Genomic DNA, 24,423 nt, shown 5'->3' with positions numbered 1-24,423 from the left:
GCTTAAGTATACCAGCTTATTGGCATTATTGTTGTATTAGATACATCTGTCAGGATGCAATAATAACTTAAAAGATAGGATGTTCCTTATTTATATTCATATGGCAATCTCATGGTCCACTCCACAATGTGTCTGATGTTCTTGAGTAATATGCTTTTCTGTTATCCACTCTAGATGGAGATAAGTATTTTATATTAACAAAATGAATACTTTCAACACTTGCTCTCAAAAATGAACTGTTGAGAGAACTATTCTGTACTTATTATAACGTTCTTTTGTTTTCTGATGCAGTTGGAGGAGTGTGGGCAGTGTATCCCTTTCTCCTTACATTCAGTCTTTCTGGGATTACTCACTGCATTATAACAGCAATCTTGTCCATATCCACGATTTCCTTTTTCAGCCTGGCGGCATTTAAGTGTGCAGGCACACCCCCAAATATATTGTGGGGAAGCTACCCTACTGTTGGGAAAGGGGACCTTGAAAACTACACTTTCTGTCACTACTGCTCAAAACCAAAGGCACCTGGAACTCATCATTGCCGTTCTTGTGAAAAGTGTATTGTGGACATGGATCATCACTGTCCCTTTGTAAGTTTTCATCATTTCTTGAATGTTGAAATTTCATAATCTGTGGCACATTCCCTGAAATCTTCTGGACAATGATATACACCATGTGTGGCATCTTTGACCATACAACTTTTGACCTATTAATATGTTGTTTAGTTTAACCTGTCAAATAGATTATTAGAATTAAATGTTACTTCAGTTGGAATTTTGTTGTATACTGGAAGCCTTCTGTATAATCTTGAGTTATATCTGTTCTTCTATTTTTTTCCCCCCCTCAGTTTGTTGGGCCTATCTTTCAATGATGAAAACATATGATACACCAACTGCCTTTGTAAGAAATGAATGAAATCTTATGTAAAAAACAAATGAATGATTACATAACATGTAGCAGTGACTTTGGCATCTTCGTGTTGTCACTTTTGGTAGGCATTTGCAGTGACAAAGGGGAAGTGTGCAAGCAATAGACTTGGGGTTCTATTATGAGTTTGGAGTTTTGAATACGGGAAGGATAACTGTTATTGGAGTATTTACCTGCCGAATTTAGGACTCAGCAGAACAAGGATTTTTTGAGTACTAAGGTGTGAATTAAGGGAGTCGAAGACATTCGAGAACTAGTGGTTTTGATAAGCAAGAATATGGTTTTGTCAGAGTCCTGATTTCAGAAAGCAAAGAGAATGATTTTGGGGTGTTTTATTGCTAGGTAAACGGTACTTATATTAGAGAAGAATAAGAAGAAAAGAATTGGTTCACAAGAATTCAACAGAAACCTCATTTAATCAGCTATCAAATTTCAGCTCCCAATCTTTCTGTTAATGATCTTCCAATAAAGGATTCTGCAAAAAAATTTTGTTCTCTAAACTTCCATACACAACAGCCTCAAGTTCTCTAGACTTCCAAATACTATTTGCATGCTCTTTTCTGGAATGACATCTTTTCCATCATAACAAACTTGAATTTTCGTAAATTTTGAAATACTTAAGACAATCACGAGAATCGCTTTTTGTTTTATTTGCTAGAAATAGTGTTTCTTTATGTAGTGTATGTCAACAAAGGGTAATTTTTCACTCATTTCAGTTAACAGACAGCGATTGTCCAGGCTGACATTTTGGGATAAAAATTAAAAGGGCTGATTCTAGTAATATAAAGAAGTAAGGAAAGGTGGGAATAGTTCTGCTTCTATCCACAATTGAAGGGGTGAGAACTGTTCTTGATGGACTACTTACAGATCGTGGTGGGATTTGTTCCCCGCTTGTAGTGTGTAGGCGACCTTTTTTATTCAGTGAAGCATGCTCATGCGACAGTTTCTCACATGCCACTAATTAGTGTGTATACGTGTGTATTCAAAGAGAAAGCCAAATCAGCATTTTAATATGTTTAATGTACCCCACCCTTTAATTTGTATAATGAAATGTACTAAAATAGAGATATTAAATTGTATTATTCAAATGTACAATGAAGAACATTAGAAAAGAATTTTAATAATGTAATCTTGGTGGGGTTTCATGTCTATAACTATCTTTTTTCTTGATTTTTCTCCTGGATATGGAATCAGTCGTGTCCAAACTGTGCTCTCGCTGAAAGTATAATATTTTTTTCTGGCATGTCCATAAGCTTGTTGGATGCATTTGTTATCAACATGTCGTGTAAGTGTTGTTCTGCGTGTCCCACACAGCTGAAGATAGTTCTGTACTTATATGAAAGATGGTGTTTGATTGCCATTGCCTGTCAACTCTGACGAAGTGGATGCTTTTGGTATTCATTCTATTATCAATAACACCATGGCCAGGCTGCAAATTTTCTTTATGAGGAGGAATCTGAAAGCTTTATTGGTAATTGGTTTTGTAACCTTTCGCAGATTGGGAACTGTGTTGGCGCAGCTAATCACCGTGACTTCATTGCCTTCCTTATTTCGGCTGTGGTCAGTACCCTATATGTTTCAATCATGTCTGCATATGCAAGCTTTCTCATATGGCCATCTGTGAAATACTCCTCCCTTGGGGGCCTCAAAGGGATTACTAGAAGAGATATGGTTTGGAGAGCCATGAATGAAATTATTTCTGCTCTCCTCAGATCTGTTCTGCTTCTACCCACAAGGGGACTTGTTCTTGTCTATCTGTTTTTTTCGAGCTTTTCCGTGCAAATAGGATTGAGCGTTCTTCTGTGGCAGCAACTTTCTTACGTATATGAGGGGAAAACTTATTTGAGCCACCTCAGTTCACAGGCAGATAAATCGGAAGGGAAGAAAGATTGTCAAAATTTTGTTAGATTCTTTGGTTTCCCATATTATATAGCAAGATTTTTGCCAAACTTTCGTATGGGTAGGAAAAAGCACACAAAGTGAAACTGGCACAATTATGTAATTTTATAAAAGGCTAGTTGTCATTCTTGTGAGAGTTCATTTCACAGTATTCTAATTTTTGTTTATAAATCTATGTCAGATTGCCACTGTATGATTGAAATCCCTTGTTGCCTCTCTTAAATTCCAAATTTAATTATGTAAATAATGATTGTATTACTCATAGCATATTATTTGTTTTTTATAGCATTTTTTGGCTAATGAATGAAATGATTCATTCATCTTACTCCCTCGTGTTGTATCTTGGTCTTTTTGTTATGAAATATAGATATAGTAATTATATGTTGGTCAACGTGCCATTTTGACTTCACTCCGTGATGATTACATTTTGCCCGGGAAAATTCATATTGTTAATAGAAAATTAGAAATAAAGCTTATTTTCTCTACTGTTCTTATTATAAGACACTTTTTAGGAAGTAGTTTTAGTATTTTTCACAAAAGTCCTTTGATAGTTTCAATGAACATTAAATATTTTTTTCAGATATGTCTACATTTAATAAGAGTAATGAGAATTAGTATAAATTAATACTTCTTCCGTTCTTTATTATAAGAGACGAATAACCGAATTATATTGATTAAAAAAGCAGTTAAAATTAGTTAAGAACAATTAATGTGTAAAAAATATAATTTCTTTTCCAAAAATGCCCGTATTAATAAGGAGAGAGAGTATGAGAGAGAACAATTAAATTATTGAAAGAAAGAGAAGGGGAATGGAGAGAGAGTGTGAGTTGGAGACAATAAATATGGATAAAATAAGAAATCAACACAAAAAAGTAGAGATAACTTTTAAGTGTCTCTTATATATAAGAACATGCCATAATCATCAAATGTCTCTTATAATAAGGAACGAAAGGAGTATAGTGTTAGAGTTTAATGTAGTTAATAAAGATAATGTTGCAAATTATTTGAATTTTATAATAAATTTAATATTTTTAACTGTTTTTATTGATAAGTGTGAATTAATTGCTAGTTTTTTTTTTTGGCTACATATGAAGATTCTTTAAACATATACTCCCATTGGTTCTTTTTATAAAATCTTTATAACTAAATTGTACAATTTAAAAAATAGTTAAAATTAGTTTAAAAGAGTAAATATGTAAAAATTGAACCTTGTTTTTCCTATTTAATAGAGAAGCAAATAAGAGAGAAAAATATTGATGATGAGATACAGGATGAAAAAGAATGTAGTATGACAAAAGATGATGAGAGATGATAAAAAATTAATTAGGAATAAAATTTATAAAAACATATTTAATGTTCAGACACTGCTAATCTTATCAAACCAAATTTAAATTTTGCGATATGGTACGGAGGGAGTATCTATTTAGAAATGATTAAAAAATTAAGGCTTTTAAATACCTCCGTGTTTGATTGGCCAATACTAATAACAATCAAAACCTCCGTTATGGTGTTATGTTTTCAACGGGTGTAACGTCGCATTTATTAAGTTAACCATTAATGCAGAGTTGAAAAATATTTCTCCAAAAATTAATTTGATGTTGATTGTTAGGAAAAAATGACAATGTTTGCTAATTGACTTCATTGTAACACAGTTCCTAAAATTAACTTGATACAACTTTGTCCCCACTTATGCAATTGAATCACAATCATAGGAACTAAAAGATTAATTGTCTCTTTAAAAATTATATGTATTGTTGCTCAAAAAAATTTTATAGTGCCCATAGTTCTGTCGGAAATACTTTCAAGATAAAAAAACACGTTATCCATAATTCAATAATAAAATTATATTTTAAAATTGACTTTAAAAAACTATAATTAAAAAATAAAAAATATGATATCAAATTTTCAGTCCCAAGAAAAACATCAAATTAAACGAGCCTAGGTCTATCACTATTTTTTTTTTGGCTAAAACATAGGTATCCTCCTGTTGGAAGCAATCTTATTCAAGACACTGTCAGACATTAAATGTGAACATCTCTTCAACGAGGATTCGAATCTTAATTCACGACGTTATGGAGACTAGTCCCTTCCCCTTGTTGGTTATCAGTATTCATTATCAGTCATCAGGCCACGTAAACCAGTTTCGGCCCATCATTTCGTAAGGTGGATCCAAAAGATTTATAATAATAATAATTATAACAATAATAATACTGAAATTTTCAAAAAATGAAATAATAAATCTTAAGTTGAAATAACACACTACGCGTTCTAAAACAATAGTTAATGTCCTCACAAGGGCAGTAATAAACCTTATGTGTTTTCGTTTATGTATAGTGACTTGATATTTTAATATAAATTTGACTTAATATCCTTTTATTGTTTTGTTAGTGTAAACTCTACAGACTTCAAAATGTCAAAATAATGTAAAGTTAAGTATATTAATAATATTTTAAAAATGTAATAGCAGGATATATAAATTGCAAATATCTATAATTTTTTTGCCAATGAAATGAAAATCTACTCACTCCACTCTTAAATACAGGAATTTAATAACTAATTTACAAAGACCATGAAAATTAGTTAAGTTATTTATTTATAAAAAAATATGTGACCATTTTTGTAGAATACTGTTTTTAATTATTTGTATTTGAAATTACCTGAATAAAAAGACCCTAATATGTATAAGAGAATGTAAGAAAAAAAAATTATAAATTCAAAAGATAAAATAACTGAAATGTTCCATTTAACACTAAAATAAACCCATTTGTTAGGAGACTGAAGGGAGTATTATATTGACCTGGATTTGATATTATATATTATCTTTGATCCTTGATATAAAAGCTAATTTAATATTTAATTTAATTTTAAATATAAGATTTTAATCTACTTTATCTTTTATATTTTTTTATTTTTTCAAAATAGTCCTTGTAATAGTTTCATTTATTAAATGTTTCATAGTTCAAACTAATACACTTAATTAGCAAATATATTCGGGAAAAAAATAAAACTTATCTATTATAATTAATTAATTTAATTTAATTTTTTAAAATTAATTAATTAAGTCTTATATTGGAGAGGGAAAGCAATATAAAAAAAATAGAACCAAAGAAAAAGTTACGACAAATTTATAAATTTTAAATAAAAAAAAAGTTTATCCAAAACAACATCATGAAATATCACAAAATGTCAAATTGAGTGGGCAATGAAAATTAAAGCCGGAGAGAATGACAGTTGAATCAAGTCTCTGAATCTAGCAGGCTCCGTCGGATATAGGGCGATTATCGAATGGGAATAATGCAGAAACTGAAATGCTTCCAATTGACTTTTCAACAAGTTTGGTTTCAAAAGCCCATGAAGTCATGTGAAGTGTCGTTATTGTGTCACTGACGTCGAAAGAAAAGAAAAAAGGATAATGGTGATTATGGTGAGATGTGGCTAAAAATGGAGATTATGGATTTCTACCCTAATCCTCGTTCGTCAGGTTCATTAACTCAGGTAGGGGCGGCGCCCAAGATCATTCCCTCTTGCCTAACGACTTTCTGATATATACAAAGGAAAACAGCGTCCCACTATGGGAATCTGCACTTCGTGTTTCATGGGATGGGACTCTACGTGTTCGACGAAATAACGCAATCAACCGTGTTTGTCAACGTTCACACATGGGATACATACTGTCCAAGAAAAACTTTCCACATGGGATGGATAATTGGGTAGGCATAGGACCGCCCTCGGTTGGTTCCAGCGGCTAATATTGGCTGGCTGGCCGGGGGCAAGTAAGGTGATGATCAAACTCTATCTTACTTCTTTATGACAATTCATGGGGTTGATTTGAATATTAATTACAATCAAATTATTTATTGGTTTGGAATCGGGCTAAAAAAGGAACTGAGCCTGAAATAGTAAAGAGAGGCAGAAGAGTAATGTGTTGGAGTAACTTTTAAGATCAAACTTGGTAGTTTAATTCTGTTATTACGTGGGTGAGCATGACTGGTCAGATCAAATTGGTTCAGATTGCGGTCAAGACTCCAACTTCCAACGACCGCACTGTGCCCATTACCCTTTTTCTTGCTGAGCCGCGCTTCACCATAATTTCGGATTCATTGATTCCTTGATTCTCAGAGTCCCCTTTTTTTTGAAACTTCCCGCAAGTCAATTTAAATAGTACTTTTTAAATATTCCCAATCTTAAACATCTTTTCTCCTTTGGTGTGAGTTAGAGATGGCCTTTGCAATTCCAAGTGTCGTTGCTTCTCTGTTATTTCTTCTTCTTCTACAACCTCTGACTGCTTCCAATGATTTCTTGCCTCCTCTGTTCTCTCCCATAGCCGGTTTGTGACTCTTTCCCTCACTGTCTTTCTCTCTTGTTGTTTCATTGTCTATCTTTTGAATCTTGATTTATATGATCTGTTTTTATGGACTTTCTTATTGGAATTCTCTGTCGATTTTAATTTCTGGGTTTGAGATTTCTCGACTTTTTACCCTGTTGAGTTATTTTCTTGTCTCTCATTTCATATGATATATAACTTAATCTGAAGAATCTTCTCATTTCATATGATATACAACTTAATCTGAAGAATCTTCTCATTCTGTTCCGTTCTAAACGTGAATTGATGATTATCAGAGGATATTTGCAAAGAAGTTCGATGTGGAAAAGGTACTTGCAAGTCTTCTGGCAATAGCTCTCTTTACGAATGCGAGTGTGATCCAGGTTGGAAACAAACTCGTATTTCTGACCACGACAAGTTAACGTTTCTTCCTTGCATAGTTCCCAATTGTAAGAATCCTCTCACCCTTTAATAAATGTTTGTGCGGACTATTATTTTGTAGTCACACTGCTTCTGCTGAAAAAAATACTGTTTGTTACTTATGCATAATGTATTGTGTTTATTTTGGCTGCATGTGTTCAAAAAGGTCAAGGTATTTGGTAAAGTTTGTGAAACTGTCTAAATCACACAAAACTTGAAGCAATTGACTTTCAACCAAGGAAGGTGGCAAGACAAATGGTTTGAAATTGCGTAGATAAAATTCATTTCTTGCTTGTGACTCAGAGACTGCTTTCACATGCTAGGGAGCCTGTGAAAGTATAAATGTGTGATATTTTGATTGAGATATTGAAGTAGGATCTAAGCATAAGATTCTAAACGTGAGGCGTTCTAAATTTGAAGTAATTTTGGATTAGGATTCATTTGATTCCTAAGACAGTCTGGTCCCACATAAAATCATAAACAGGAACTCTGCAGCTATGTGACACTTCACCCAAGCTTTGCCTTTGAATACATGCAGTTCGCTTAGAGCATGAAGTCTAATCAATTAATTGTAGTACACTGCCTAAACGGATTTCCGATAATTAACGATTTCAGGCCAATGAGATTGCAAATTGCTCATGGATCTCTTAGAGCAGAGAACTAAATTTTATGGCAAAATATTAGAAATGTGTGTTTCATTTGTTTTTTGGTAAACTAGCTGGTGCTGCCCAGACCTGCTAATAAAGGAAGAGAATGGTGTTGATATTGCAGCTCCAGATGATATTTATGTGCGAGTTCAAATTAACGTCCAATGAAAAATTAACGTGTGAACTTTGATTGATTGTGATATAGTTCTTGAATGTGCTTGATTGATAATCTTTCGGTGGAGTTTTGTTTGTTTTCTGGGTTGCCGACATATTTGTATGATTTGCTTTGTAGGTAGTCTTGAACACTCATGCTCCAACGCACCTTCCCCTGCTCAAGAGAAAGCAAAAAATGCTTCCGGGTCAATATTGGATGGTACTTGAGAGCTGGAGCTCATGGATCTCACTTTTCTGTTTCATTTTATGTTTTCGTAGTATAAAAATTTTCTTCATATGATTATGTAGTTTGCCATTGGGTTGATTGTGGAGGCGGGTCATGCAACAAGACATCAATGTTCTCCTACAGCTGTGTCTGCGATGCTGGCTTTTACAATCTTCTCAATATGACCGCCTTCCCTTGCTTCAAAGAATGTAAGATTACAAATATGCAATAGTCTGCTTAGCATATGAGCTCGAGATTTATGATTGAATTAAAGGGAAAACTTTCTTCCCTTGGCTCACGTTTTGCCCTACATAAGATAGTTGAAATTTGGTTTGAAGGTTCTCTTGGCATGGATTGCAAGGATCTAGGAATATCATTAAAAAACTCATCGAGTGCTCCACCACCAGCATTGCAGGACAGCAGTAACAACGGTAAGGATCAAATTTGAACAACTGGGTCTGCATTTAAGTTTTCATAGAAGTTTTCCTAAATGCAGATTGTGTTCTATTCTTTTATACATAAAGATTATATGCCCTTTTTCTGTTTCTCTTTTTGCTGCTGAACTATGATAGGCAAAACTTAACTAGGTAAATCAGAAATTTGATGTTTCTTGATTTTCATGACAGATGTGTGGTGCGTTTATCATTTTGAAAGCAGTTAGCTGACGTATCTTGTAGATTTTAATCCGCTAATGCTTTTGTTCCTTCTAATATTAACCCTAACAAGATTGAAGTTTGCAAAACTATCATTGCAAACTGTTCTGGAAACTATTATAACATGCTGCAATTTCCTTCCGGACATTATGCACATGGAAGTTTCATATATTCTTTTGTTCCTTTTTCCTTGCTGTTCATCAGCTAGCTCGACTCTACAAGGAAGCTTCTTTTGGATGTTCGCGCTGATTCTGTACATGGCTAAGATTCAGCTTCTATAGGACTTTGGCTTATAGCTTTAGGAGAATGTCTGATTCTGTCATTTGTTTTGGTGTGAGCCTTGGATATTTTTGTAAAAAGGATCTTATAAAATTACTTTAGGGTGAAGTTAGAAAGAGATATTATGAGGGGAGAAATTGGCCTCATGCCTGTTAAGATACACGTGTGCAGAGGTGGCATGGGGCAATTTATTTTGATCTCTCTTTAACTTTACTTCCTTAAAGTACCTTAAGGATCTGAATTCGGATGTTTAGTTAGATAAATAACGTGGCGGCGATTATACGCTCTGCTGCAACTCTGTGCTTTGGCATGTTTTTCCCCTTCTTTTTTCATTTTCTTTGTAATAATTAGTTTAGATGAAACGTATTAGTGCTGTTATTTTCCATAGTCGCATAGCAGTATATAATTGATGCTATAATTTAAATCTAGATTTATGAAAAAGCAATAGATCATTATAGGTGATATAATTTAAATGAGGCTATCTATGAGGCCGGCACGCAAAGTAGGGTTAGAAATTAGAGCTAATCTATTATTTTGAGCCTTTCCATCATCATACACTTCTCAGGAACCTACTTAGATTATGTAACATCATGAAATTTTACGGGAAGAAGGGAGAGAGAAGAAAACCCTTTAGTTTAGCCGACGTGTCAGATTTATAAAAGGTGTCGTTAACTATAGATTTATCTTTATATGTATTTTAGTATATCGTTATTTATATATATATATTAATCTTCTCGAATCAAATTCTAACCTAACCTGGTCTTTCTTAACATTAACTCTACTAAGAAAAAGGAGAGAACTCAAGCAAAAATTCTAATAGACCACTAATCTAAACATTCCTCTGACTCTTTCCACTAATCTAAAATTGTTAAATCAAGCTAATGATTTGTTACGTGAGCAGATAGCAACAACCATTTCATTTGACATACATATTTTTTATTATGAATTTTTTAAATTAGCCGAAGCAAAAAATAGAACATAGAATAAAAGAAAAGTATTATCACTTACAATTGGGTTAATATAATATTTGATCTCTCAACTTTATCTTCATTTTGGTTTGGGAAAACCATATCATAAGTACCTCTACTTTCTTTCAATTTTTAATTTGGTACCTATGTGTTTTTTCCTCTTGATTAAACATTTTATTTTATTTTATTTTAGCAACATTAGCTCTTATAACTTTGTTCTATTGGCATTTTTAGTCTCTATATAAAGATTAATGATGTTAATTGAGCAAAATTAAAGATTTAGTTAAGAACAAAAAACGCATAAGTACCAAATTGAAAATTTACAAAAAATACAGGTACCTCAAATATGGTTTTCCCTTTTGGTTTTAATCTCTCAAGTATAAAACAATTATTCAAATAAAATAAGCGTCGGGATTGATCTTTGATCCATACATCTGCACAAAAACCTAAACGAGTACGGAAATTCCCCTTAAATGGGGGTGATGAAGCTTGGGTCCGAACAGTTAAGCCCACACACGAAAACATAATGATAAAAAGACGGAAAAATAAAAAGCCCAGATAGGAATTTATAGTAAAAGCTTTACGACTAAAAACAAAATAGCCCAGAACATCTGGGCCTCTTATTCACTAACCAATGGGCTGCTTACCGGCCAGGTATCATTATATACCGTTTTATTTTTAGTTTTGAAAATCAGCATAATACCGTATACAATTTCTTTGGATAAGCATTGTGACTAATTTGTAATTTCGTTTTATTTCTAATATAATTTGCCTTTAATTCCCAAGATAGCTCTAGATTTTGGGAAATTTTATTTTCTTATAAGATAGCTCAAGACTCTACTCGAAATTCACAGTACATTGTGTGTAAGAAATTATTTTAATAATTTTTAATCAATCCTTTCAAAAAATTTGAATAATCTTAATCATTAATTAATACTACCTTCGGTCCTAAATATAAGAGTTAGTTAACTAATTTGATTAGATTAAGAAAAAAGTTGAGTTAGTTATTTATAATAAATAGGTGTTGTCTTTCCTAAAATATCTTTGCTAATCAAGTATATTAATTAAAACTATCATGATTAGAAGGACTATCTTGAAAAAAATAGATAAATATGAGAGACAAAGTGAATTGGAATCTTATATTTAGGATCAAAATAAAAGTTAAATAAGATCTTATATTAAGGACCGGGGGTAGTATTAATTTCGTAAAATCCTCGGTTTGATTTGAATAGTAATCATAATATAAAATCTACGTTTTATAGATTTATCTGATGCTAGTATTTGGTGGCAAAACGAGGCTAATGCTAGTGCTTATATTATTATGTTACTTTAATTCATAATAGTTCTTTGACTAAATCCACCTAATGATGAAATAAACAGTATCTTGGCCCAGGAAAAAGAGTATTGAGAATTGAGAAAACATCCCATCCTTACATATATATATATATATATATATATATATTGTTAAGTTTAGGAATTTGAGAGAAATAAGAAGAAGAAAGATAGAAGACAAATATATTATTCATGATACAACACATGCTTATACAATCATTGTAACCCACTTGGATTAACACTAATCATCCCTTACATAAGAGTGATGAACAAATTCCATAACCTATGAGGATTCTTGAGGTAGGAGACCCAAGTTAACCTTTCCTTTTTATGGTGAAAATTACATTATCTCACACCCTTAACCTATATACTAAGACCCGATTTATAGAGTCTAACTCAATTATCTAATAATATTTTTACCCTCTCTTAACATATATACACACACACAATTTATTCAACCAAATAAAGTGAGTACAAAATTAAAAAAAAAAAAAACTAGCCCATTAAAACTGGACAATTTGAACAAGTCCAGTTACACCAAATTAAATGAAAAGCATGTCATTTGACGCAACCCATTGAATGGTGAAATAAACCATATTGTAGCTTGAAAAAGTTTCTTATAAGCCTCATTAAGAGAACTAAAGATAAAAATGTAACAAAAAAATTTATATTTAGAGATCAAATTTTTATACTTACATTATATTCAACAATACATGTTCACAAATACATTGAAGTCCCATCTAGCCATTAAACATTTCAATTAAAAAAAAAAAAAAAACAGTAAACATGGAGGAAGGACAGGCTAGTTGGTTGGAATTATTAGGGCTATGAATGGTTTGGTGGCCTTAAAACCACTGCTTATGGATTGAGACTTGTTTTTATTCATTTCATGTCTTCTCTCCAAATTTTGGTCCCTTCTTCTCTTTCACATCATATCTCTCCCTTCCTCTCTCTTCCGGATTCTATTGTCTCCCCCTCTCTCCTTCGTATCTCACATTTTCATTTCATTAAAAAATATTACTCATTTAATTATTCATTAAATTTTCTATTAGAAAAATCATACTCTTCTTATGTTAAATATAAAATCGTAATTATTTTTTGTCCTAAATTAATTTATTTAATTTATAAATTCACATAAAATCTCATATTATATATGAATATTTTAAAAAAATTAGGTAACATTGTTAAAATTAAGTAATTTACTTAATTTTAGTAATCTGCCTAATTCATTTAAGAATAGGAGAAGTAATAGCACATCATTATCATGGTCATTATTATCGTTACATTTCAAAATAGTGATCTAGCAAATATTAGATATCTAAATTTGTTTGTGAAAAAAGTTTATCCTTTTTCATCAAGCATACTAAACACTAGTAGCTAACAAGGACAATGCCAATAATCTTTTCTCCTAACATAATTACATAAAGGAAAAGAGGAGGGAAAGAAAATGGAGATAGCATTTGCAGGGCGAAGAGCAGCAAGTGAATAAATGGGAAGATGTTATAAATAGAAAACTGATTGGAATGAATCAATCTATCATTAATAATAAGAGCTTTGAAAGTGACTTCTGGTGAGATATCCTGCTCTCCCTGCAAACGCCTCCACCAGAGGGCACATCTAGGATCGTAGATATGTCATCTATGTAGGCTATCAAACAAAAAATATATATTATTTTATTCAAAATACAAAAATATTTAATACTACTTCTTCATCTTCTTAATATAAACCTATTTAACTAATTTGATTAAATTAAAAAATTAGATAAGTTAGTTAATTATAAAAAAATAAAATACGTTTTTCTTAAAATACCATAATCATCTTTCTTAATATCCTTCCTCTTCTATTTACTTGATTATAGTTGAGAGAGTATCCATATGAGTAATTTAAAAAAATTGATAAATATGAAAAACAAGTCTTACATTTAGAACCAAAATTAACTTAATAATTAGTTTCTATATTAAGAACTGGAGGAGTACTATTTTAATATAATAATTAAATAATTAATTTATAAATATTAAAAAATTAATTAAATTGGTTATTTGTAATAAATATATATTGCCTTTCTTAAAATATTCTTATTAATTATATATATTATAATAAAAACTTTTTAATATATACAATTATTATGATGACTACTTAGAGAGAAAAAATGAATATAAAAGATAAGGTGAATTAAAATATTACATATATGACCAAATTAAATACTTCTTCTAATCCTAAATATAATATCTATTTTATAGAATTTTATAGTTTTATAGTTTATAAAATGGGTTTTATATTTAGAACTAGAATAGTATCTAATTAGTCTTTATATTTAAAACCAAAATAGTAATTATACAAAAAGATTTATCTACATCAATGACATGAATTGCACGATAATATCTTGCTTATCAACAACCAAATCCTTGAATATATTATTAATGAAAAGTTCCAGTTAAATAATTTTATGAAGTTTTTTTTTAAGAACATTTCATACTATCTTATGTATTTACTGAAGATTGAGTTGCATTGACTTAAATTCGGAGGACTTGAATGTAATCAAACTAAAATTACGTAGATTAAATAATTAAAACTCTAACAAATAATAATAAATACCATAATGTGAGATATTTTCGTGAACATGCCCCATGCTGCCACTTCTTAAGCCAAGGTGGTGAGAGCCACAAAACACTCCACTCTGCTTCCTTTAATGTACGGCGCCGCCTCTGTCGGCGGCGGACGCCCCACCTACCACTCCGTGTGTGTATGGCTCACTCCCCGCTCCTCCTTCCCTAAGCATATTCTTTTTTCGTACCAACTTCCATGCCAATGTTCTTCCCCTTCTTTTTTCCGGTCAGGATAATCTTCCCTTTTATTTCTTAATTATCATACGCAATTATTACTGTATCAATCATCAATTCATATCTCATCATACACACAAAAAGAGATTATTTTTCGAATTTCGTATATAGAACGTAAAACAAGTCTACTAAAATTTTTAAAAAAGAAAAATTGACTGATAGTACAGAAATTGTCTTGTGTCATAAGTAAACACCATATCAAACTTCGCCGGCTTCTTTTATGATATCATATAACACAATCAATTCTGAAAAAATTCCTGAAAATCTCTAAATGCTTTCTAAGTCTCTAGAGATCTAAAAGCAAAAAATTAAAATTGTGAAATTATGTATTTATCCTCACCGAATAACAACATGCACAGTTAATGTCACAACTTATGTAACAGCCAATCACAACTTATATTTAAGCCATTCACAATATGCACAGAAACTAATCACAACCCATACTCAATCGAATGATAACATGCACAGCTACAGTCACAACCTACACAGTAGCTACTCATAACATTTTCACCAGTGAGGACAAGTAGAGGGAATTTCACAATTTCAATTTGTTTGCTCCGACATCCCTAGAGATTTAGGAAGTATTTAGAGATTTCAAGAGACTTTTTCAGGAATTAATTGTCTCCTGTAGGACCTGTGTGTAATTTTCCATTCTTTTATTAGTCATGTTGTATTTTAATTATTTATCATAAAGATAGGTTTATTTAGAATAATCATTTGTGTTTTAAAAATTTTATTGTGTAGAGATAAATACATAAAAAAATTATCTTAACTTATATAAATATATTTATGATAAGTAGCATCAAACAAGCACGGACTATTAGTTGAACTTAGAAAGAGTTGCTATAAATCTTAATAATAAGTAAATAATTAAAATCTGTCATTATTTCTCGCGGTCGCTCAATTATTATGAATTTTTTTTATAAATATATATATATATTTTTGAGACCTTAGCGCATTCGTCTCTTGAATTGTAACCGAGGCCTAAGTAAACTTCTTTTTAGGATATATGCCAATTTTTGTTGGCCTGCTTTTCTGTGCATGTCTTTTCATCTTTTACTATTTCTTCACGTATTCTGACAAGATTTAAATATTATAAAAATGAGTACAAACTTTGATAAATCACCTTGCATCGGAAAATGATACCTAGCCCTAGGAGGCTACCGAATCTCACCCAATTTGTTAAATAATTGAAAATATAAGATTTTCCAAATTTTAGAATCCGAGATTATATTTATAGAATACTCAACTAAACTAAGAAAAAGAAGTCACTAGCGTGAATTTAAAATTTAAAAAAAAAACCATCATCACTAATTTTGAAAGCCAAGTGTTATCTTCAAATCTTTGGCTTATATAACTCACCCTTTTTAGTTTTTTTTTACCAAATATAGTTATACATTTTAATTGTAAAGCACATTTATATTTTATGAATGATATTTCTTTTTTTTTTTAAGTAAAGTATATGAAAAAAGAAGCACAGCGCAACAGGATAGTACTACTAGACTAGACATGATTTCTGATGGGTTACATTTTTTTGTGATTTATATAATAAAAAATTAAGATAAATCTCCATTTGAAAATTTTATTGGAGAATGCTCCTGGGAATTTTGTGAAAAATTGAAGTTCTCCAGGACAATTAAATATGCTCATAAAATGATTATAATGTCGTCAACAAAGATAGATCGCACATAAAGAAGCTTAATTACATTTAAAAAATGAAGATTGTTTGCACGTGTAAAAGTTCATTTGCACATAGCATATTTTGAATAGAATAAAAAATAGGTTGCATGTAAGGAAATTTAGTTGCACTTAAAAGAAAGAAGATTTGCACATATAGAATTTTAGTTGCACATATTATATTTTGAATATAATAGGAGATATATTATATGAAAACGAACTCAATTGCACTAAGTGAAAAATATTTTACACATATGAAAATTCAGTTGCACAAGGAAATATACATTGCATTCAAAAAAACTTAGTTGCACTGGACGGAAAATTCTTTACATGTATGGAAGTTTAGTTGCACAACTTCTCTTGTGCGCGCAATATATCTTAACTTCTTTTATACAACTAAACTTCCATATATGCAAAATATTTTTCTTTAAGTGCAATTAAGTTCCCTAAGGGTGTGTTTGGCCCAAAAGAAGAGATGGGAGGGGAGAGATTTTAATAGAGGGAATGGAGATGAAAGGAATGGGAGGAATTTTAATATTATCTTATTTAGATTAATATGAGTGGAGGGGAGGAGAGGAATTTTAATGTTAGCTTATTTAGTTTAGAAAAAGAGGGGAGGTAAAATATTTTTGTATGGATAACTTTACCCTTATATTATTTAAGTTCATTTTTACAAACTTTATAGAATAATTAATAAAATATAATTATAAATAATATTTAATATATGAGGGAAGAGAATTCATAAATATACCAAATCACATGGGATTATTAGAAAATAATATAGGTATATTAGTCAACACAAATCAAAATATTATCATTTCCCTCCAAATTCTCCCAGTTTTGAAAGGGAGGTTTATGAGGGGAGGGGAGGGAAAATGTCAAAAAAAGGTTTCCTCTCCTCCTAAAATTTTTATCTTGTCAAACAAGAGAAAATGGTTAAAATTCTTCCTTCTCCGTCTCCTCTCCTCCAAATCATTCATGCCAAACAGACCATTATGGGCTATGTGTCTCATCTCATTCAAAATATGTTATGTGCAACTGAATTTATATATATGTGAAGCATCTTTTTTCAAGTGTAATTGAAATTTTTGTGTGTGCAATCTATCTTTATTAAGGGCATTATGATCATTCATCTTTCACAAAATTTCAGGGATCATTTCCCAATAAATTTGTGAAATAGAGATTTATTCCTAATTATTCTTAATAATATCTCTGGTAATAAATTTTAGATTTTATACAGTAATTAATAGATGAAAAAGAGAAGGGGGGCTCAAGTCAAGTGGAAGTGGATGAGCCAAAGGAGAAAAATAGGAAGAGATAAGATGGAAGAGAGAGGGCCAATGGCAGTGAGTGGGGACTCTGATACATCATTGAAGGAAGGGACCGCCTTCTCTTAATTCATGGTTGGTCCACTTCGTACCCTACTTAGTACTCTGTCTTTGAATCTCTGTCTCCCTTCCTTTACCAATTCCAAAATTTATAAAGCTAATATTCTCCAATCAAATTTAGTTATTATTAAATTTAATTCAAAATATTTTTATATGATTTTTTTAGAGAAAATTGGTAAAAGTTACCAGTTGAAATTTTTATTAGTTAAAAAATTTAAATTTGAACATGTGTAACTATCTTCAGCGCATACAACTTTTCTTCAATCCACACGTCTTTAGTCATATACAAATAATTTGTGTTTTGACAATTATTACATATAATTGAAGAAAAATTGTACAGAGCTGAAAAAAAAAATCGCACTCACAGAAGCTGATTGCACTCGTCAAATTTAGATCCTTTTAACCAATAAAATTTTTAAATAAGACTTTTTAACCAAGTTCCTGATTTTTCTATCCTAATTTAAATACCCCTTAAAGCTATGTTTCCTTTAGACACAGACATGCAGAGAAGCAAGTCAACGGGGAACCGAAAATTCCATCCAAATATGACGAGTAGTATTAGTACCAAGACAATTAATTGTTGACAAATGCTAGTTGATTATAGCCTGAGGATTATGAGTTCAATTCCAGTACTTTCAACCTATTAAAACTCCTAAGGCTTTAAGATTGAAGTTGCCAAGTCTTCTATACAGAGTGCATACATGAGATATTTTTTGGGGGGGGGGGGGAAGCTTGCTCTTTTATAATTTGAAAAACTACATCATATATAAAGTCTCTAATTTCGGACCACATAAAGATAACTTTTATAATTTTTTAAACTTAACAATAAACCCCTTTAAATTGTTACATTTATACAGATAACTCCATTTGTGATTAGCTTTGCACATTACATACCCGCACGCATAACTTAAAGTTCATACGTTACTTATATCTGTATCAATTAAAGTTTGAGAGATTACATGCACCCGAAATTAAATGTTAAGAGGGTATATAATTGGTAGTTGGAGATTACATACACACATTTGAAAACTTATGAATGTTTTTTATTAAATTTTAAATGTTAATAAAATTATATGGGCATGATTTATAGTTTAAAGGAGTGTTTGTGTAATTAGGATATTAAAAAGAAATGCTCATGAGTAGACCCTTCTAATTCAAAGATAAGAAAATTAAAACTTTGAAATTGTAGGTGTTTAAATTTCGGAAAATGACCAAAAAGAAAGTTAAAAATTACTAAATCAAGTTTGATAACAATATGTTATTTAGTATTGACAATATTAATTTTGCAATTAAAAATAATTTTTTTATTAACATCTTTTATTTGATATTTACAAATTTTCAACTTTTTTTTATCATTTTTCCTTTAAATTTTGGCAAATTTTTAGAAAAGTAAAAGTGAATGCGCATTCAAATTTGTATAAGAATTTTTTTCCATAAAAAATTAATTTTGGGGCATCTGGGGCTTCCCTGCGAATAACTGCACTTTCCATTCCGAGACTGAGGCTTCGTCCACTACCACTCTGCTTGTCCCCCCCTTTCCGTATTTCCTTCCTCCTTACCAACCGTACTTTGTTTTCCCCTATTCCTTCCTGTGGGCCCCACCTCCTTCCCTCTTCAGTTTTTTAACCTTATCTTGGAAAAGGGCATAATAATAATAATAATAATATTAATAATAATAATGACACCTAGCAATACGAGTGAATATTTTGTCTGAATTTGAAATTTATAAAATTGACAACACAAAACTTTAAAAATTAAAATGGATTTTCAAAAAAATTAAATACTCCTTCTAGTTCTTATTATAAGACCCTTTCTAGAAGAAATTTTTTATCTCTTTCTATAAGATCTTATGATAGTTTCAACAAACATTAAATATTTTTTCATATATATCCATATTTAATAAGGATAACGAGACAGTAGAAATTAATGTGATATTAAAATTTAATGTAGTTGATAAAGGTGATATTATTTATCCTTTTTATATGACCCTATAATAGCTTCAATAAACATTAAATATTTTTCATATATACCCATATTTAACAAGGGCAGTGAGAGAGTAGAAATTAACATGATGTTAGAATATAGTGCAGTTGATAAAGATGATATTACTGGAAATCTTTTGAATTTTGGGACAAATTTAATGCATTTAACTATTTTTATTGATACGTATGGATTAATTAACAGTTTGTTATGATAAAGATTAAAGTGATGAGTAGTACTACTTCCAGTCCTAATTATAAGAGTTAGCTAACTAATTTGAGGAGATTAAAGAAAGAAGTTAAATTAGTTATTTGTAATAAATAAGTACTCCTCCGGTCCTTATTATAAGACCCAATTGACTTTTTATTTGGTCCTAATTATAAGACCCCAATCCATTTTATCTCTTATATTTATGCATTTTTTTTCAAGATAATCCTTCTAATAATGATAGTTTTAGCCAATATACTTAATTAGCAAGGATATTTTAGGAATGACAACACTTATTTATTATAAATAACCAACTTAACTTACTTCCTTAATCTCCTCAAATAAGTCAATTGGGTCTTATAATTAGGACCGGAGAAGTATTATTTTTTCTAAAATATCCTTGCTAATCAAGTATATTGGCTAGAATTACAATTGTTAGAATGACTACTTTGAGAAAAAATACATAAATATGAGAGACAAAGTGGATTGAGGTCTTATATTTAGAACTAAAATAAAAGTCAAATAAGGTCTTATATTAAGGACTGGAAGTAGTATTATGGTTAGGATTGTGCATTGTGTTATTTTTAGTGATACCCAGTCACTATAAATGAAAATACAGTGTGTCATTTGTCTACACATACAATGACCATATATAACCTAATGGCATCCAACCTTTCCTACAGATGGGATGCTGCGAGTTCAATTCTACTTATAATTTTAAGTTGTTAGTGTCTACCTCTTAAATTAAAATGAAAAAAATATCAACATTCTAAAAGACATCGCATAATAAGCTTAAGCTGTAACCTAAAAGGATAAAAATCCTACCACTCATCCCAACCTAAGTTAGTATATGGGTACTACTACCTCTGATCTTAATTATAAGATATTTTTATAGTTTACAAATGATATTTTATAATTAGGATCATATGTAGTATTTATTGCTTGCAAACAACGCGGTATGCTTGTTATAAACATGATGTGTCATATGGATATTGAAATTGATTGAGAAGATGTAGAATGCACTTAATCTTGTCTACGATGTGTCTGTGTCCCATGTTCCCACTAATAATGTAATGCTATGGTGATAGAAAAATAAGCCAAGTGGTGGGATGGATGGATGTTAAAGTCAAATGAAGTCGCCCACGCAGTATACTAAATGGGTAGCATTATAATATAATGGCCATCACTTGCATTGCATGGTGGTGTTAATCAAATATTCCACTGAATTCCTTCCTTGAACTTTTATATATATAGACACACACACAACCATACAACAGCAATACATGTTACATATACCTATCAATTAATTTTGCAATCAAAGGTGTAACGTACTAATTTTCATTTTTAGAACATATTAGGGATCTAATCTAACTAATAACATATTAAGGATGAGTTCGGATAAGGAAAGTGTAATTTATGTATAGAAATCAAGTAAAACTAGGAAAAATAGCCTAGGACTATATACAGGGGCATGTAGGAATTGTTTGGATTAACACCGTTAAAAGTAACTTTTATCCCAGGCTTAAATTAGAGTAAATTCAATTTGACATAAATTTATTTGAATGCTATGTTAATATGTCAATTTTAAAATGTTCAAATTTGAACTTTTGGACAAAAAAAATCAATATGATTGTTGCGAAAAGCATAGTAAATACTCCTCTTGTCCTGTTTATAAACGAAAGAGAAGATATTTTTTGTTCTAATTATAGGACACTGAGAAAAAAAATTTGTTTAGATGTACAATTTTATCCACTATTTATTATTATGTTAATTTTGTTTATATGAGATATAATCTATATTAAATAGGGATAAAGTTAAAAAGTTGTTGAATTTTAAATAAGAATTAATAAGTTTAAGATTTTTCTTGCTATGCGTGAAACATATTGGAAGTAATTTATAAATAAGAGGAGAAGAGTATCACTTTTTTATTCAACTACTTCTCTAGTTCTTAATATAAGACCTATTTAATTAATTTGATTAAATTAAAAAATTTAGGTAAATTAGTTAATTATAAAACATATGACATGTTTTTTTAAAAAATACTATATTTATCTTTTTTAATATCCTCCCTCCCTTATCAATAAAGATAATTTTAAAAAAAACTGATCAATAATTAGGTCATATATTAAGTATAAGAGTATCATTTTTTTTTGTTCTAATTAACTTATGAGGCTTTATGCATTATCATGCCAGTGGACTCATGGAAGGAGGGAGGCGCTTTGAACTGGTTTGGGGTCCAAAGGCGTCAGAGAATTCATTATCCGATGCTGGATGTTAGAACCACATGGACGACTAGCGCCGGATGTGGATGATTTAGTGTTTTTTTTTTTTGGTTAAAACTGCTTAATATAAGCATTTATAAACATGTTTACGTAAACTAAACTTACTTCACATTCCGTAAATTATTATTTAAATATCTAAACAGACATTTAAGTGGCTCTGGTTAGACGAAAGAGTCCCAAAAATGGATTTTGGGGGAAGCAATGAGCTCTTTCAGCTGTTTTTACTTCATTCCTTGTTCAAGTACGAGTTTTATTGGCATGTCTCGATCAACATGCACTGTCCGATCACACACACACAGACACACACGTTCTCAAATTTAATTTGCTACTGTGGCATTACACCGTAAAAACTTGATTATTATTATTAGCATTGTACATGAACACGGTGAAGAACATTGAGATGTACGTAATACCCAGTACATGCCATGAAAAGGAAAAGCCAAGAATTAATAATGGGAAGTTATTATTGCTGGATGAAAAGCTAGCAGGTAAATAAACAAACCATTGATGCTGGTCAAAATAAATAAATAAACAAACCATTGATGATGATATATGAATCCTTGTAAAAATTACCCATCCAATCCTAAATATAACACTTATTTAGTATTATAATTTATATTATAAAATAGATCTTATATTAAAGACCAGATGAATGTATATATATATCATCACATACACTGCCATCTCTCAAAACTAAAGAGCTCACATACATCATACTACCTACTTCTGATTCTTAATGTAAAAATTAGTTTGACATTTAATTTGACCTAAATATGAAATCGCAATCCATTTTATTTCTCATATTTATTCATTTTTTCTAAGATAATTTTTTTAGTAGTTGTAAATATTAAACATTTCATCAAATTGTAGTTATTACTAATTCTCATAATTAATAATAGTATTTGTAAAAAAATAACACATATTTATTATAAATAACTAATTTAACTAATTTTTTTAATCTCCTCATATTAGTTTACATTAAAGACTGGAAGTAGCATACAATCAGACTCTCGCTGGCTAGCTAAACCCAAGAAATAGTTTTTCATGCAGAAAATTTGTTGTTATTATTTTTTTCCCCCCTGTATACGCGGAACGGGAAAAGTTCACAAGTCCATATTGGACTAGTGAGTTAATGCAGGAGCTTAAACCTTGCAACACTGTTTGGAGAGACTGATATATCATCCGCTAGAAACAAGACAGGGTACATATAAACAGAGAAAAAGGAGGAAGAGAGTCACTGTGTGAAGTCTGGCAATAGTAAATGTGTTTGATGAATAAATTAAAAAGCTGCCAAGAGGGATGCATCATAATTTGGAGCATGTACATACATTTATTAAGAACTGTTTGCTACGAAAGAAATGGAGAGGACCGGGAGGGAGAAAAAATTTTAATAAGCTTTACTTAAAAAATTAAAAAAGTGGGGTTTCAAAATTTTAATAAAAAAAAAAAGTAATAAAAATTAATTAAATTTTTTTGACCCCACTTTTTAAATTTTTAAAATTGAGCTTATTAAAATTTTTCTTTTCCTCCTCTCCTATCCTCTCCTCTCATTTTCCCGTGTACCAAACAGATTATTACTGAAGTAATATGTGCTTCTCATTTGAGGGCCTAATATATACTCGTCCGATTTTAGATATAAAACTCATTTTATAATATAAATTATGTTATAAAATAGATTTTATTTTACATCATAAAATGAGTTTTATGTTTGGGATTGGATGAGTAATATATATGCCAGCTTAATTTGTCTCTTATATACAGAGATCTCCACACACACTCGTTAGGGGGAAAAATTACAACCAAATGGTAATTTAAATTTGACTATAATGTTAGATTCTAAGTAGAGGTAAACCCTTTTTTTTCGTTGAATTAAAGGTCATGTAAAACACGTAGGGGCTAATTAACTGATGATAGCCTAAGACTGAAATCTTCTAAGGGAATACTTTGCGTAATATCCATAATGACAGTTATTGAACATTTATATTTGGTGGCCTTGGCATATACGTAAAAGAGTTGGCGAAACAATTAGCTTCTCTTAAACATGAGGTTGCCATCATGTAAAAATCCAAACACGTGTATATTTGTCTAATCGACTGTTTGAGAGGATGATTTTGTGTAAGAACACTATTGATAAGATGCAAAGCTTCTGCAAAGTCGCTAAAGTTAGTAATTTTGCAATAACTATATTATTCCAAACCTTAGCGAAGTCCTTCTTGAATTTCCA

General features: G+C 30.7%; 2 protein-coding genes across 3 annotated transcripts; both read left to right on the top strand.

The window, feature by feature from the left end:
- Positions 1-206: 206 nt before the first annotated feature.
- On the top strand, positions 207-3,148 carry LOC114750916 (protein S-acyltransferase 11; the record flags this gene model as incomplete). The annotated part of the gene is made up of 2 exons (XM_028939558.1): positions 207-587; positions 2,422-3,148. Coding segments are annotated over 2 exons (867 nt in total), but the record flags the coding sequence as incomplete, so codon positions are not given.
- A 3,709-nt stretch (positions 3,149-6,857) lies between these two features.
- On the top strand, positions 6,858-9,894 carry LOC114750918 (protein jagged-1). 2 transcript variants are annotated; one of them, XM_028939560.1, is made up of 6 exons: positions 6,858-7,150; positions 7,444-7,596; positions 8,507-8,587; positions 8,677-8,802; positions 8,932-9,024; positions 9,455-9,894. In XM_028939560.1, exons 1-6 carry the CDS (start codon positions 7,042-7,044, stop codon positions 9,493-9,495), a joined length of 603 nt encoding a protein of 200 aa, XP_028795393.1. In that variant the 5' UTR covers positions 6,858-7,041; the 3' UTR covers positions 9,496-9,894. The 2 variants fall into 2 exon arrangements, with proteins under 2 accessions (XP_028795393.1, XP_028795392.1); XM_028939559.1 differs by having other exon boundaries at positions 6,860-7,150; positions 9,451-9,894.
- Positions 9,895-24,423: the final 14,529 nt, after the last annotated feature.

This window comes from Neltuma alba, unplaced genomic scaffold (genome assembly GCF_004799145.2).
Source record: "Neltuma alba isolate B1F8T4 unplaced genomic scaffold, ASM479914v2 tig00006687_pilon, whole genome shotgun sequence".
In the NCBI taxonomy this organism is placed as follows: domain Eukaryota; kingdom Viridiplantae; phylum Streptophyta; class Magnoliopsida; order Fabales; family Fabaceae; genus Neltuma; species Neltuma alba.
The sequence above is the reverse complement of the archived record's forward strand: the minus strand, read 5'-3'. Positions and strand labels throughout refer to the sequence as shown.

Coding starts and splice junctions, on each gene's coding strand:
- LOC114750918 (XM_028939559.1), top strand. CDS start 7,042: ATGGCCTTTGCAATTCCAAGTGTCGTTGCTTCTCTGTTATTTCTTCTT. Junction 7,597..8,506: donor TCCTTGCATAGTTCCCAATT/GTAAGAATCCTC, acceptor TTTGCTTTGTAG/GTAGTCTTGAACACTCATGC. Junction 8,588..8,676: donor TTCCGGGTCAATATTGGATG/GTACTTGAGAGC, acceptor ATGATTATGTAG/TTTGCCATTGGGTTGATTGT.